General features: G+C 33.4%; 2 protein-coding genes across 2 annotated transcripts; both read right to left on the bottom strand.

Annotated features, from left to right (window-relative positions):
- Positions 1-767: 767 nt before the first annotated feature.
- Positions 768-4481, bottom strand: LOC139844085 (UDP-D-apiose/UDP-D-xylose synthase 2-like). The gene is made up of 9 exons (XM_071834299.1): positions 4138-4481; positions 3775-3867; positions 3531-3638; positions 2509-2623; positions 2298-2431; positions 2116-2217; positions 1952-2044; positions 1671-1806; positions 768-1188 (listed from the first exon to the last, which is right to left on the bottom strand). The coding sequence occupies exons 1-9, from the start codon at positions 4414-4416 to the stop codon at positions 1076-1078; spliced, it is 1173 nt and encodes a 390-aa protein (XP_071690400.1). The 5' UTR covers positions 4417-4481; the 3' UTR covers positions 768-1075.
- A 6977-nt stretch (positions 4482-11458) lies between these two features.
- Positions 11459-12217, bottom strand: LOC139841948 (uncharacterized). Its single transcript, XM_071832134.1, has one exon. The coding sequence runs from the start codon at positions 12215-12217 to the stop codon at positions 11459-11461; it is 759 nt and encodes a 252-aa protein (XP_071688235.1).
- Between the last annotated feature and the right edge of the window lie 4555 nt (positions 12218-16772).

The raw sequence follows: 16772 nt of genomic DNA, 5'->3' as shown, positions 1-16772 counted from the left end.
CAAATTCGGTCCACGTCACCAAACATGGGCTAGTTCGTGAGCTGTACACGTAAGATCATAACTGCCATGATTCTGGAATATTCTTCTAAGTGGCAGGTATAGGGTAGTGTTAACGTATTCCTTAACTCTGTCAAAAACGGTGGTTTGCCTTCTACACCTGGCTCCAATTCTAGCATGAGTAAATCGGTTGTCGAGTAATCCGGCATTCTCTCTCGTTAATTGGTTTTATTGGTTTTGTCAGTCTCATCCTTTTTGTCGTAATTTCTTTTTAGTTACAAGGTGTCTATTTAGATTTTTGGTTGTTAGCAGTTTGGCTAGGGTTTAGTTTGTTTTGTGGTGGCTAGGTTGGGTTTCTTGTCTTGAGCCATCGCGCCTATTGCTTGTAACTTGTTTAGTTCTTTTATCTTTCGAGAAAAGAGTTATATAGTATTCGTTTTTCACAACAACAAAAAAAAATAATAATAAATAAAATAAAATAATAATAAAAAATAATTGGTAAGATGATTACATTAAAAAGAATGAAGTAGCAGTAGAAAAAATAAATCCATGAGAGCAACATTCAACTGTAAACATCATCCATCCAAATGCAGGCATGATTTCAGTTAAATGCATGAAAGATTACAATGCATGTTAGGTAATGCATTTTTGTAACCCTGCAGCACCTTAACATATCATTGTGTATGCATATTCTATTTGTTTCTACACAATTGTTCCACAAAAACACATGTAACAATAATTTATTAATGAAGACAAGGCCCGAAACAACCTAATAAAAGAATACGACACTTGCTAAAACAAAAAACCAAAACCAAGCTCTCCTTAGCACACACTGCTAAGAAAAGTCGGTATCAAAAGCCAATTTTTGGTGTTGTACACAGGCATTATACAGGCAAAGTTTTCTTACTACACATTACAGGTGCAAGTCTTCCTAGCAGCTATGAACTAAAAAAAAGGTTGAAACAACGCACAACGTAACGAACAAATAAATATTCTTTAAAAGTATTACAGCAGGACCGCACCCACCACTGCACACAAATTACAGGAACCGGAACCCTTCTTTCCACAAGTACTTTTTTTAATTGGCTAATGGTGTTGCAATGGATTGCTTGACTGCTGCAGCGTACGTCCTGTGTTGGTAGGTAAGTGTTGATTCGAGCAAGTCCCATAGCGAGGTTTTTGGATTCCAACCTGTCATTTAAACAAATAACCAGATAAATAACTATTTAAAACATAAACAACGAAAAACAGAGATAAAGAGATCATTTGCGTGAATTCATTTCTTTTTTTGTTCTAATAATATATTAGCTTTAAACTCTATTTACAATTACAATTACAATTCACAACACATCCTCAACCATTTTATATAAAGATTTAAATTGTTCTAATAGTATCATTTTTATAATTGCATTAGGCCGTTAATGGTTTATATAAAACAAGGAAAATTGACATGGAATTGTTGACATGTCAATCTGGCCCGTTTTGACCAGTGCCAAAGATAGCCTATGTCTACATGAAACCATTACACATCCAACCCGACCCGCTCATTTTGCCTACTCAGAAACATCGAAGTAGTAGAAATGCCATTTCACAGACCATCAGTTGAGAACTACTAAGAATACCATTTAATGAAACAAGACTTGGGAACAAAAAATAAGGATCATAACTCATACCTAGTTGTTTGTTTATGATAGTCATATCTGGAATTCTCTTGTCACTGTCATCATAGCCTTCACCATAAAATTCTTTTGAACTAACATCAACGGTAGGAGTCTCTATTGAATCTTCTCCACTTACTTTTGCATATACCTGCCGTTTAAGAAGCTGAATTAGGAAGACCATAACAAACAAACCTACTAGAGAACTGTTTTATCAGTAAACATCCATTCCCAGCACCCGTTTTGACTATTATAAATTATAAATTCAAGTAAGCCAAGTGATAAAATAATGATACCTTTGTCATCATTTCAGCAAGTTGTCTGACTGTAACTTCATTGTTAGGGTTACCCACATTGAAGATGTGTCCATTAGCTCTAGCAGGATTTTCCTGAACAAGCAATTGTCAAAATCAGAATCGAGTAACATAAGGTAAAAAGATAAAGCAAGCCTACAACTTACAATCATCAAATGAACAGCCTCAATAGCATCCTTGATATAAATAAAGGTTCTTTGTGATTCACCACCATCCACGAGCTTAAGAGGCTCACGCCTGAGGAGATTCTGGGCGGAAAAAATAAAGAAACGTCAAAAAAAAAAAAAAAAAACAGAAATTTTTTTATGAATATATATAACTAACATACATTGCTAAAGCAGGCGAGAACCCTTGGAACACCCTCACTGGGACCATCAATCCCTGGAATGAAATCCATCCTAGGGCCAATCCAGTTGAAAGGCCTTACAATGGTGAACTCAAGTCCATTTTCCGCACCCTCAGCTACAAAACAACGACATTATGAAGAGCTTGCCATATTTGGTATTACCAAAAAATGAGCAAAAATCAAGTGTGCTTACCATAGATGAGTCTTTCGATTAACTGCTTTGCACATGCATAAGACCACCTTTGCTTCTCAATTGAGCCAAAAATGCAAGGAGAAGTATCTTCTTTAAGAATATAATAAGCGGGATCCTGTCAAGGTTATAATCCAAGAAGAAGAGTTGATAAGCATTAATAATCAGATCCCAAGCACAAATTTGGTAGAAAGCAACAATTGCTGACACAAAACACGAGCAACTCACAAATTTGCATATTGCAGCAGATAATAATAGCACATACCTAAAATACATTTCATTTCATCATGCATTAGAAAACGAATCAATTGTGTAATAACATTTCACAACATGCCAGCAGCAGTCAAAATGCACGCTTTGCACACTGATAATATATATTAAAATTGATTTAGGGAATTGAGATACCAAAAACCACACTTTGGAAACTCGATATTACATGAAATAGTCCAAAAATGGACCACTCTACCAGGCATAAGTTGCAAGAAGATAAACATCATCATATTGCAAAAAATAAAGTCTTTGAATAAGATAGTAGCAGAAAACATGAAATATTATCCTAAGGTTGGCCAACCTAACCTTAAATGTTACCAACATACAATTCCCTTACTAAATCAATAACATCACATCATATCATAATCAAAATAGATTAAAAGTAGAAAACTCACTAAATAAATGATTGGCATCATTAGCAGAAGTAGAGAGTATTAACTAAATGATTTAAACAGACAGGTTCGAAATAATGAAAAAGTTAGCATCAACTAAAATAACTTTCATAAACAAAAGAACATACACAACATTTAACCCTCTATAACTGATTATATCAACCAAAAATTATGGATTATTCTGTAGAGAGGTTTGTACTGAAAAACGAAAGATAAAGACTCAGATTATTCCAGTACTGGTTTTCGTAAGCTAAAGCTGAAATTAGATAACTATCTCTGCCAATTAGGCACTGATCAAATATTTTCAAGTTGTATATTATAGAACTGTAGTATTCAATGTCATTTACAAATCTATATCCATACCTGTCTCAGGGGGCTATCTTGAGGAAGATAGCTACCAATAGTTTTCCCATACACTTCACAAGTCGAGAAATGAATGAGCCGCTTGTTATTTTCCGAACAGTACTTAACCTAATAAACAAACATAACACTAACAATCAATAGATCATAATCATAAACCTACTTCAACTAATATAACAATCACGTTAAGCATATCTAATACAGCACATTTACATTGAAGACGCTAAAAAGACGAAAAAAGCCATACCACAGGGAGCGCATCAATGAAATTGCTGTAAATCGTGTCAAGCGGACGCGTATTGTAATCAGCTGGTGTACAGATCGCAGCTAGATTCACTGTCTAAACATCAACATAAACAAAACTAATTCAAATTCCACATCAGTCTAACCGTCAACTATAGTCGAAAACAAAATCTAACATACATAAACACATTTCTCACTCATATATACACTATTGAGCTATATAACATCATAATGCAGATCCAATAGAAATCATAATACAAACTTAAAAGACGATTGCTAAATCTAGCAGCATAAACACAACTTGGAAGGTTAAATACACAGTCAAGCTAAAAAAGAGTAATACAGATATAATATTCAGAGATTATACCAGATCGGAGCATTTGATTAGACCTTCAAGGCGAGAATCGTTCTTAATGTTGAGCCGGTGAAATTGAATTCGACCGTTCCAAGGAAGAGAATCCGGTTCAAGCAAATGCTTGATCTTATCACTATAAACATCAACCGCTAACACAGTGTGTTGCGTTTCCGTCATCAATTTCTCACATAAATGTGAACCGATGAATCCTCCGGCACCGATCATGCAAATCGTTAACGGCTTAATCGGATTTCCGTCCAGATCTACTCTCGCCGACGATGACGTCATCATATATCCCCGATAATATAAATATGTGTTTGTATATATGCTTCTCAGTGGATTGGATTTGATCGGATGTAGGTATTTACAGAAGTGCGAGTGAAGAGGGAAATGAGATTAAGCAGAGTGAGTGAGTGGGCCATAAATTGTTTTTGGTTAACTAATTATTGTTAATTAATTAAATTGATTAACTAATTGACGTTTATGACTCGTACTCGCGCGCGTGCATAAATTGAATCGTACCATCCGTGAGTTGCCATGTGATAACGGTATACGTGACGCATATTGGCGCAATGGTGTCGGTTTCGTTATTTTTTTCTAATTAATTTGTTTATTTTAAATTAATAATTAATAATTCATCTACTGTTATAATTTAGGAGTATTATAAGTACCTTTAGTAGCATGATAATTGAAAATATATTACTAATAAAGAGAAGAGGGAGTATATATTATATATATGAAATTGATATATGATATTTGTGCATCTCTTACACTTCCATTTGATGCATATTTATAGTGTATAAGATATAATGTACAATACTCATATTTTCAATATGTAAATAGTAAAGAGATAAAGCTAACACAAATTGTCAGACACTTGTTTGACTTTTTAATTTCATAACATTCCCCCTTGGATGGCAATTTGTTTTCATTAGAGATCAACTAGTACTGCATCGTTAAAAACCTTGGCCAAAGAAAAACTCAGTGGGATAAAAACTTTAGCTAAGGGAAAAAGAGTGCAGCATAGAGTTAACTCCCCCTCAAATAGACATCGCCGAGCTGTTACATCTTTTGAACATGCCTCATTCCAATATTGTGAACGTATTTTCTGAAAATAGCTGTGGGAAGTGCTTTGGTGAAAAGATCAGCCGAGTTGTTGCTAGATTGAACATATCTCATATCGATCTGGTTGTCCTTAATGAGATTTTGAGTATATGAGAAGAATCTAGGAGGTATGTGTTTTGTTCGGTCACTTTTGATATACCCTTCTTTCATCTGTGCTATGCAAGCTGCATTATCTTCATAGATAGTTGTTGGATTTTTATTGCGTTCTAGTCCACAAGAATCAGTAATGAGTTGTGTCATTGATCTCAACCAAAAATATTCCCGAGTAGCTTCATGTAATGCAATCACTTCGGCATGATTTGATGATATTGCAACAAGTGTTTATTTTTTAGAACGCCATGATATTGCGGTACCTCCATTTAGGAATACATATCCAGTTTGAGATTTAGCTTTATGTGGATCAGATAAATAACCTGCATCTGCATAACCAACCAAATCTTATTTTGAATCGTTAGAATAAAAAATACTAAATCAGTAGTTCCTCGAAGGTATCGAAATATGTGTTTGATCCCATTTCAGTGTCTTTTGGTAGGAGCTCAGCTAAACCTTGCCAACAAATTAACTGCAAAAGAAATGTCAGGTCTTGTATAATTTGTAAGATACATAAGAGCTCCAATTGCACTAAGATATGATACTTCTGGTCCCAGGATATCTTCATGATCTTCACAGGGACGAAATGAATCAGTGTCAACATTAAGTGATCTAACAACCATAGAAGTACTTAATGGTTTTACCTTGTCCATATTGAAACGTTTTAAAATCTTTTCCGTATAAGTTGTTTGATGTACAAGTAAACCATTAGGCATATGCTCAATCTGCAAACCAAGGCAATACTTGATTTTTCCGAGATCTTTCATTTCAAATTCTTTCTTTAAAAGTTGAATGGCTTCATGGATCTCTTTATTTGTACCTATGATATTAAGATCATCGACATAAACGGCTATGATCACATATCCGGATGATGTTTTCTTAATGAATACACATGGGCAAATAAGATTATTGGTATACCCTTTGCTTATCAAGTAATCACTTAATCGTTTATACCATATGCGACCCGATTGTTTCAACCTATATAAAGACCTTTGTAACTTGATTGAGTACATTTCTTTGAGTTTTACATTAGTTTCTTCTGATACCTTAAATCCTTCAGGTATCTTCATAATATATCACTATCAAGTGGTCCATATAGATAAGCAGTCACAACATCCATGAGATGCATTTCTAAATTTTTAGAAACTGCCAGGCTGATTAATTATCTAAAAGTAATTGCATCCATAACAGGAGAATAAGTTTCCTCATAATCAATTCCTGGTCTTTGAGAAAAACCTTGAGCTACAAGTCTAGCTTTATACCTTGTAATTTCATTTTTCTCATTTCTTTTTTGCAAAAAAACCCATCTATATCCCACAGGTTTCACATCTTTAGGTGTGAAAATGATAGATCCTAAAACTTTTCTTTTATTGAGCGATTCAAATTCAACTCGTATTGCTCCTTTCCAATGATCCCAATCATGTCTATTTTAACATTTCATGACAGATTTTGATTCCGGATCATCATCATCATCATTCATGATGTCATATGCAACATTATATGAAAATATCTCATCAAGATTTTTCATTTCATTTCGGTTCCATAATATTTTTGAATGTGCATAATTGATTGAAAATTCCGTATTGACATCATCAATCTCCTCTGCAGAAGGAGTATTGATTTGTGGTTCTTCTTGAACACTTTCTTTTACCTCATTATCAGCTGATTTTCTTTTTCGATGATTTTTATCTTTGGAACCAATTGGTCTCCCACGTTTCTGGCGTGGCAAAGACTCAAGAGTGACATTATTGTCAACTTTTAGAATTTCAATTCGAGCTGGAGCATTTGCTGCTGGTATATATGATTTAGTCACTCTTTTTATATCTGAAAATGCATCAGGCAATTTATTCGCAAGTTCTTGCATATGTATTATTTTTTGAACTTCAGTCTCGCATTCTTTTGTGCGAGGATCAAGATACATTAATTGAGGTTCACACCATGAAACATCATTTTCTTTATTTTTTATTTCTCCCCCTAATCTAGGGAACAATGTTTCATTAAAGTGACAATCAGCAAAACGTGTTGTAAAAACATCACCCGTCATGGGTTCAATATATCTTATGATTGAAGATGTTTCATATCCGACATATATTCTCATCCTTCTTTGAGGACCCATTTTAGTGCGTTGTGGTGGTGTGATAGGAACATAAACCGCACAACCAAATGTTCTAAGGTGGGAAATATTTGGCTGATGGCCAAAAGCAAGTTGCAATGGAGAATATGTATGACTTGCACTTGGTCTAATGCGAATTAACGATGCAGCATGTAAAATTGCATGACCCATATAGATACTGGGAGTTTTGTTCTCATTATCAATGGTCCAGCTATTAACTGCAATCGTTTGATTAGTGATTCAGCTAAACCATTTTGTGTATGCACATGAGCAACAGGATGTTCAACAACAATCCCAATAGACATGCAAAAAACATTAAATGCTTGAGATGTAAACTCACCAGCATTATCCATTCTCACCCTTTTAATAGTATAATCAAGAAAACGTGTTCTCAATTTAATAATTTGAGCAAGAAATTTTGCAAATGCAACATTTCAACTTGACAATAGACAAACATGAGACCATCTACTAGATGCGTCTATTAGGACCATGAAATATCTAAATGGTCCACATGGTGGATGAACTGGTCCACATATATCACCTTGAATTCTTTCAAGAAACATTGATGATTCTTTTTCAACCTTAAGAGGTGATGGTCTTATTATCAATTTTCCAAGTGAGCATGATGTACATGGGATAAGTGCATCATGAGGGATCTTTTAATCCATAAATGAATGTCCATATGTATTTTGAATTATTCTTTTCATCATTGTTGATCCTGGGTGGCCTAATCTTTCATGCCACAGATTGATCATTACAGGATCACATGTCTTTTCCTTAATTACCATGTGTGCTTCTGGTACATTTATATATGTATAATGTAAACCAGAACTAAGTCTTGGTAGTTTTTCAATCACATAATTCTTGTCAGTGATACTTGAGTATTTATCATTTTCTGTAGTCACTGACTGATAATCATATTCATTTTGGTATATGTCAGAGAAGCTTAACAAATTTTTTTTTGACATGGGAGAAAATAAGGCATTTTTTATCAGAAAATCTGTACCATTTGGTAACATGAATTTTGTCTTTCCCATTCCTTTTATTAAATCCGCAGGACCTGATATAGTATGTACCCTTCCTTCTGTTGCTTTAAAATCAGTGAAATATTTTTTAGATTTGAGTATAGTGTGTGTGGTACCACTGTCTGCAATACAAAGATCCCCACCATTTGACGGATTTTGCACTCCAGTAGTGTACATCATGAACTTCAAAATGTGAGAAATAAATAATGAGTACATAATTCATCAATATATTACATTAAAATATGTTACAAACGATAGCACATAATAAGGAAACATGTAGTAAACTAGATATGGTGTAGATTGAAAATCTGCAACCATTTATTTGACAGGGACATATAATAGGATATATATATATATATATATATATATATATATATATATATATATATATATATATATATATATATATATATATATATATATATATATATATATATATATATATATATATATATATATATATATATATATATATATATATATATATATATTAGAAATTTATTCATTAAAGTAGTCACAAGTTGACTCAGTGATTTTTGTATCAAGGTCATCCACAAGGTTTGCCTCTTTTCCTTTTCCTTTTAGGGATTCCTGATATTGATTAATAGAATATTGATTTGTTCGACAGTTTTTAGACCAATGGCCAATTTTACCACATTGATAACAAGAATCTTCAATATTCTTTGAAGAGCTTCCTTCAACACTATGATTTGTGGGATTGTATGGTGGTTGAATTTTATAATTTTGTGGATTATTATTTCTTTGTCCACGACTACAACCACTGTAACTATTACGACCACGACCACCACCACGACCATTACCATAAGGGTGATTTCAAACATAGTTATGATTTTTATTATTGTTATAGTAATTTCCATGATGATGGTTATGGCCGATATGACCACGACCTCGCCCACGTCCTTGTCCAGGTGCATTTTTTTTATTATTATTGTTGTTAATAGCATTAGCTTCAGGGAATGCTAGCGCACCCGTAGGACGAGATTCTTGATTCTTCATCAGTAATTCTTTATTCACTTCTGCAACTAAGAGATAAGTTTGAAGTTTGAAAAAAGTTTTGTAATTCTGCAATCTCAAATTTTCTTGTATAGTTATATTTGCATAATGCATTGTGGAGAAAGTTTTCTCCATCATATCAGCATCACTTATTTCTTGACCACATAATTGAAGCTTTGAACGGATCTTGAACATGGCCGAGCTGTATTCACTTACCTTTTTAAAATCTTGGAACCTTAGATTTCTCCATTCTTCCCTCGCAGCTGGGAGTAATATTTCCTTTTGATTATCGAATCTACTCTTGATACTTTCCCATAAAACATGTGGATCTTTGATAGTGAGATACATATGTTTTAAGGTGATATCAATATGTTTGCGAATAAAAGCAATTGATTTTAATTATCTTGATCAGAACAAGTATTGTTTTCTTTTAAAGTTTCTAGAATACCCAATGATCCAAGATTTATTTCTACATCCATGACCCATGATGTGTAGTTTGTTCCCGATACGTCTAGGGCATCAAACTCAAGCTTTGATAAGTTTGACATTTTCTATTTTCAGAAAGATGAACAACATAAATCATAATCAATTTCTAATAACATGAAATTAGAATCATTTTAAATTCATAAGTAGCAAACAATAGAATAATGATATGATTACAAATAATAAAACCACAAGGGCAGGATAGAATATAGGTTCACTATATAATATAGGTTCACCCGGTAGTATATTAGTAACAATGATGATAGTTAATATGACCAATACAATAGGAAAAATCATCCTTGTGTGAATCATCTTTACAAAAACTTTTTAAGAGTGGTAATCTGAGAAAATGAAGATTGATTTGTGAAAATGTGAAAACAGAGATGTTTATTTTATATTTGAAAAATATAGTCGTTGTAACGTCGTCAGTTGACGTTAACAACCGTTATGTATATATGACCGTTGTAACGTCGTTAGTTGACGTTAACGACTGTTATGTACTCGTTATATTAATAATAATTTTAATAAAAGAATTTTATTAGTATAAATATGATTACTATAAAATACATTTAGTAAAAATATGTTTAGTATAAATACGAAGATTAAGAGAATAAACATATTATGCATAAATAATAAATTTAAGAATAAACATTAGTATGCATGAAATAAATAATGATTAATTGCATATAAATGTTAGATAACATAAATATAAATGTTAGTGAAGTTAATAAGAGTTAGATTACAGAAATATAATTCAGGCGATATAACCGACCATATATAACTTAAATAATATAAATATAAATGTTAGTGAAGTTAATAAAAGTTAGATTACAGAAATATAATTCAGGCGGTATAACCGACCATATATAACTTAAATAACATAAATATAAATGTTAGTGAAGTTAATAAAAGTTAGATTACAGAAATATAATTCAGGCGGTATAACCGACCATATATAACTTAAATAACATAATTATAAATGTTAGTTATGATGATAATAATATTTACCTTACTAATAAATAATAGAAGATATCGTTAAAGAATTTTTTTACCTTGATTAGTGACTTGTGATTGCTTAGATAAAACCTTAATTATACGGAGCACTTCATGCTGATAACGTGTTATAATTTAGGAGTATTATAAGTACCTTTAGTGGCCTGATAATTGACAATATATTACTAATAAAGAGAAGAGGGAATATATATTATATATATATGAAATTGATATATGATATTGGTGCATCTCTTACACTTCCATTTGATGCATATTTATAGTGCATAAGATATACTGTACAATACCCATATTTTCAATATGTAAATAGTAAAGAGATAAAGCTAACACAAATTTTCAGCCACTTGCTTGACTTTTTAATTTCATAACATCTACTTTTTTTTGGAACAACATAAAATTATTAAAATACTAGCAATATGTTAGAAAATTACAAACAGTTGAAAGGGTTGTGAAGCCAAACATTCCAATCAACCTAAACAAAAAAATATCTAGCATAAAACCAATCAAAAGAAGAAACAAAAATGTTATCTAAAATGTAGCTCTTTTTAAACAACCCGGTCTGGAAGACAATATCATTCCTGAATCTCCAAATAGACCAAAGTGTGGCGATGCAAACACAATGAAGAACAAGAGATTTCTTCGGGTTTGGAGAAGCTGAGGCTAACCAATTCATGAGATCCAATAAATCCTTCCATCTTGGTAAAGAAATGCAAACCCACATAGTAATACATGACCAAACATGAGTCGCAGTCGGGCAATGAAAAAAGACGTGATTAGCGTCTTCCAAAGTAAAACCACAGTCCAAACATGTGTACGATGAACAAGAAATATTGCGATCTTGAAGGTTCTTCTTATCAGGGAGACGATTAAGCAACAACCGCAAAAAAAAATTTAGCACTTTGGATGGAATAACTTTGTTCCAGTAAGTGTTACGACATACATCCATGGAGCGATCTAACAACACTCTAATGGATGAAGCAGGAAAAAATTGATCAGAAGTAATTGTCCAGCACCATTTTTCGTCCAGATTCGAGCAAGAGACCTGCGCAAGAAGAGAATTAAGAGCATCAAGTTGTTCGACCTCAATCCCTCCACGAACAGGTCTTCGCCTATTGCAATTCCACTCATTATTATGCCACTTGTCGATAACCAAACACTGTTTATTCTCATCCAAATAAAATATATAGGTGAAGAGATCTCTAAGAATCGAACCTTGGCACCATCTATCCATCCAAAACTTTTTTTTTGGCACCCATTTCCAATCTTAATATACATTATGGAAAAAGGAACAAGTTGGGCCGAATGTAATGCTAAAAGGCAGTGATTAATATTACCCATGCAACTTGAATATTTTTGACAAACAAAGCCGACTTTTTGAGCGACAACAAACTCCATCAAAACTCATTTAACTAAGGAACAACTGAGTCAAGTGTCGTTGGAGCAGTTTCATGCTAAGGTTTGCAAGCAGTATTGTTCGGAATATGAATTGGAGAAAATGAAAATCTAGTTATGGGAATGAGAATGACTGATGAAATGACAATTGACGATGTGATGTGGACTTTACTTCTAAGTTAAGTTTTGTTTAACAATGGGTAACGCAAGAGAGAGATAAGATCCAACACTTTATCCGAGTAATCAAGCCGAGTATCAATCATTGGTTTGGTTTGCTTCTTCTTTATCGCAAGCCTTTGAGATGGCCAAAGTGACAGAGAGTGATGTTAAAGTCGCAAGGAGTACGGGAATGGGAAGTGGATTAGGTGGGAAAAGGTCAGAAAGCCAATCTAGTTATCAGTCCAGTACAAAGTCAAGAAAGTTAATCGGGTCCAGTACGAGGGAGATTTCGAGTCCAAGTGGGTCGGGTTCAGTACATGAAGAATGGTGTAATTCATGCAGGTCTTACCACAGTAGACAATGTTCTCCATTGACGAAAATATGTTTGAAATGTGGGGTAGTGGGACATGAGGTGCAACAATGTTCTTTCAGAAGCAATGTATGTTGGAATTGTCATGAAGAAGGTCATTGGTCAGCACAGTGTCCAGAAGCGGGTAGAGGTGGTTCCGGGGCAGGGTCCGCGGTGGAGTCGGCATCTGTTAGTGGATCTACCGCATCAGTAGGACATAAGAGAAAGGGTCCTCACATGGCTATAGCTAGAGCTTATCAGATGGTAGCAAATACTGATGTTGTGTCAGAAGATGTAAATATTGGTATGTTCCGACTAACCTTGTTGTTGCTTTTAATTTCAAGGATGCGTGTTTGGTATGTTATGTAGATGATGTAGTCTGTTTTGTTGGTTGAATATTGATTAATGAACTAAATGACAGTTAAAAATGATGATTAACTAAAGAATATGTTTTGATGATGACACATACATAAGCATAAGTGATGACCGACATCTTAACATAAAACATGCAAGGTCACTAATCCATACTTTATCTTGCAAATGACCAAGTCAAACATAGCTTAAAGAATAGAATTAAAAGTACAGCAACATACACGTTCAAAGGCACGGTCAACCGCATAGCCAGCCGCAGAACCCCAAACTGAATTGCAACGCAGTTTTGTGAAAACAAGTTGCATGGTTGCCACCACGGTCAACCGCGGTGCGACCTCAGTTTTCTCTGTTACCAATTTTGACCAAATAAAGTTTGACTAGTTCCTGACATCTATAATTCATGAAACCTTTCTCAACACGTTTAGAATAAATGCCTTCTCCATACTCAATTGAGTTTGGTCATAAAAACACTAATCGTGGTTAATTATGCCTAATGACATCTTAATGACAAATTAACCAAGATTAGGCATACTACATAAGTGTTAAACAGCAACTTGTGATCTTAAATCTTATCTAGACATCCTTAATATGATCATCAAGTACCAACACACTTAAGCCAAAGTCACTAGAACAATAATTACTATTAAATATGACTTAGTGATTAATTAAGGCTAAATGAAGAACAATGATTTCAAGTGTAACTAGTAAAAACTTGTAATCCTAAAATACACTTAAATATATTTAAGATGGTCATTAAGTCCCAACTAGAGATTGCTCTTCCCTTGTGCATGTGTTGGACATTAATGTGTGCTTACACATTAATCATGCAATATGTTATATTGCAAGTAAGCTTGCTAAAAGCTTAAATTACAAGTTGTGCAAATATCTATATGATTGATCTTAGAGTAACTATCTCTTGCTATGTGTGAGTATTACTTGCTACTTGCTAATATGTTTAATACTCATAAATTTGTCAACTTTATTAACATGCTTGCTATGTGCTTACTAGTTAGGATTCATGTAACTAGTCTACTCCAACAAATTAAGTGTAAATTGGTTCACAATGAAATTATGATCAATTGTTTACTTGGTCCTGTCTAAGTAACAAATTGTGATTGCTTGTTCAAGTATGACTTAACTTTGATGTCTCTACATACTTAATGATTATCTTAAAAAGACATCATTCAATTAATCTACCTAAGCTTAAAATAAACATGACTTGTGATTAATTGAAACTCGGAAGTTAATGACATATTAACTAGTCTTTAGAATTGAACCAAATGCATTAAAGTGACTAACTAAGTCTTGACCAATCTGAGATTTGCCAAAATATCAATCAAGACACTTCTCCAAGAATGTTGGATTTACCACTAATGGAGTGTTATGTCACTTTCACACAATAAGACCAAACCTCACACACTTAATGCATATAGTACTTGTATAGGATGTTTGGTTTCTTTTGCAGGTGCTAGAAGGAGTAAAGGTGCCAAAATGTAGTGTTCAAATTTGAGTCAAATGGCTATACAACGGATACCAATTTTGGACTGGAGTACGCACGGTCGAACCACGGTCGACCGTGCTGGCAACCGTGTGTCAACGGCTATTTTTTGAATCCTACTATAAAAGGCAAGCATTGAAGAGCATTTTAAATAGAGACCCTCTTGCATATTTCAAAAGATTATTTCAAGAGATCACAAGGGCTCTAATTACTACTCAAATGTGATCAAGCAAGAGAAAATTCTATGATCTTATAGACATAGAATTTGGTTGTTGTAAACTTAATAATCAAAATCATTAATCTTGTTAGTTTACTTAGTGTAATGTATGTCCTAGTATTGTCTTAGGATCATCATTACAAAGTGTATAAGTCTTGTAACTTCAATTAGTAGAAGCATAGGCTAACTTAGTGATCTACTTCCTTAAAGGGACTTAGGAAGTTGATTAATCTTATTTGGAGATTAATACTTGACCAAGGTGAAGACAAGTTGATCTAGGTTGGAGTTGATCTTTCAAAGAGATAGAAAGATTAGGTTTGTTGTCTACCAAAGAAGTTGAAGACTTGCAAATCGGATCTCCACCGGGTTTGGAGAAAAGTGCTTAGTGAAGCAACAAATCCCAATTAGTGTAATCGGGGAGTGGATTAAGGTAGATTAGTTAACATCCACCCGAACCACTATAAATAGTTGTGTCTATGTTCTTTACATTACTTCATTTATCATTTCGAACATATACACCACACATATTAAGTTTGAGTTGAGTTGGTTGATCAAAGTTAATCAAAATTGGTGATCAATCGAAAAAGTGTTAAAAATGCATTAAGTAACTATTCACCCCCCCTCTCGTTACTTACAATTGGTATCAGAGCGGTTTCTCAAATCATTACTCTATAAACGTTTTTGAAAGTGTCAAAATTCGTTTCGTGCAAAAACTTGAGTCAACGATTCTCGGATCAACTCAAACTATGGGATACTTGGAAGAATTGGTGAAAGAAGCACCAATCTTTGATAAGATAGATATTGATGTGTGAAAATTGAGATTTAAGACTTATCTTAAATTCAAAGATTACTACTTGTGGAGAATAATCAAAGTAGGAGACTTTGTTCCACAAGCAAGTTCAAGACTAGTGAAGTCAACATTCCAAAACAATGATGTTTTGATACAATTTGATGCAATTTCACTAATTTATGGAGTTCTTCCTAGTGAAGAAAGAATAAAGATAATTTCATATGAAAATGCAAATGATTGTTGGGATTCACTCTGCTCTTAAGAAGAAGAAAACTCTAGGAGTTTAAAGGGTAAAGGAGTAAGGAAGAATTTGGGGAAGCTTGAAGTTTTTCAAGAAAAGGGTTTAGATAGAAATGAAGATGTTTGTCTCATGGGTTCTTGGAATGATTTGGATCAAGGTGGTCAAAGTGAAGCAGAAGTTGAATCTCCATTCAAAGAAGATGATGTCTCAAGCATGGATTGCAATGAGGTACATGTATTCTATCCTTCTAATTATGAAGAATTGTTAGATGATTACAAAACTATTAAATTTGTGTATGATAGTTGTCGTGATAAAGTAAAACTTTTAGAGAAAGAATTACACAATGTTAGACAACTTAACAAAGTCTTAATTGATGAAAACAATGCTTTGAAAAGAAAACTTGAAAGAATGATTATTTATGATTCATCAAAAGACAAACGTGAAATGAATGTGTGTCACGACTCTAGCAAACACAAATCATGTAATCAAAGTCCATTGTCTATTATTAGAAAAATTGAGAACATGGGAAAAATGGACCAAGCTAGCAATTCTATGGAAGGGATAAGTCAAAGATTGGGTAAACTTAAAATCAATCAAAACCAATGATCAAAATGCTAATGAGAATAACCTTCTCAAAAAGACTTTATATTAATGAAAGGTTTTTCTTACAAATGCAAAATTGTTTTTGAAAAATGATTTTAAAAGATTAGTGAAGGAAGCTTACTTGTATTAGGATTGTGTGTTTGTGTGAAACTATGTATTGCATGC

This window comes from Rutidosis leptorrhynchoides, chromosome 4 (assembly GCF_046630445.1).
Source record: "Rutidosis leptorrhynchoides isolate AG116_Rl617_1_P2 chromosome 4, CSIRO_AGI_Rlap_v1, whole genome shotgun sequence".
Taxonomy (NCBI): Eukaryota; Viridiplantae; Streptophyta; class Magnoliopsida; order Asterales; family Asteraceae; genus Rutidosis; species Rutidosis leptorrhynchoides.
The sequence above is the reverse complement of the archived record's forward strand: the minus strand, read 5'-3'. Positions and strand labels throughout refer to the sequence as shown.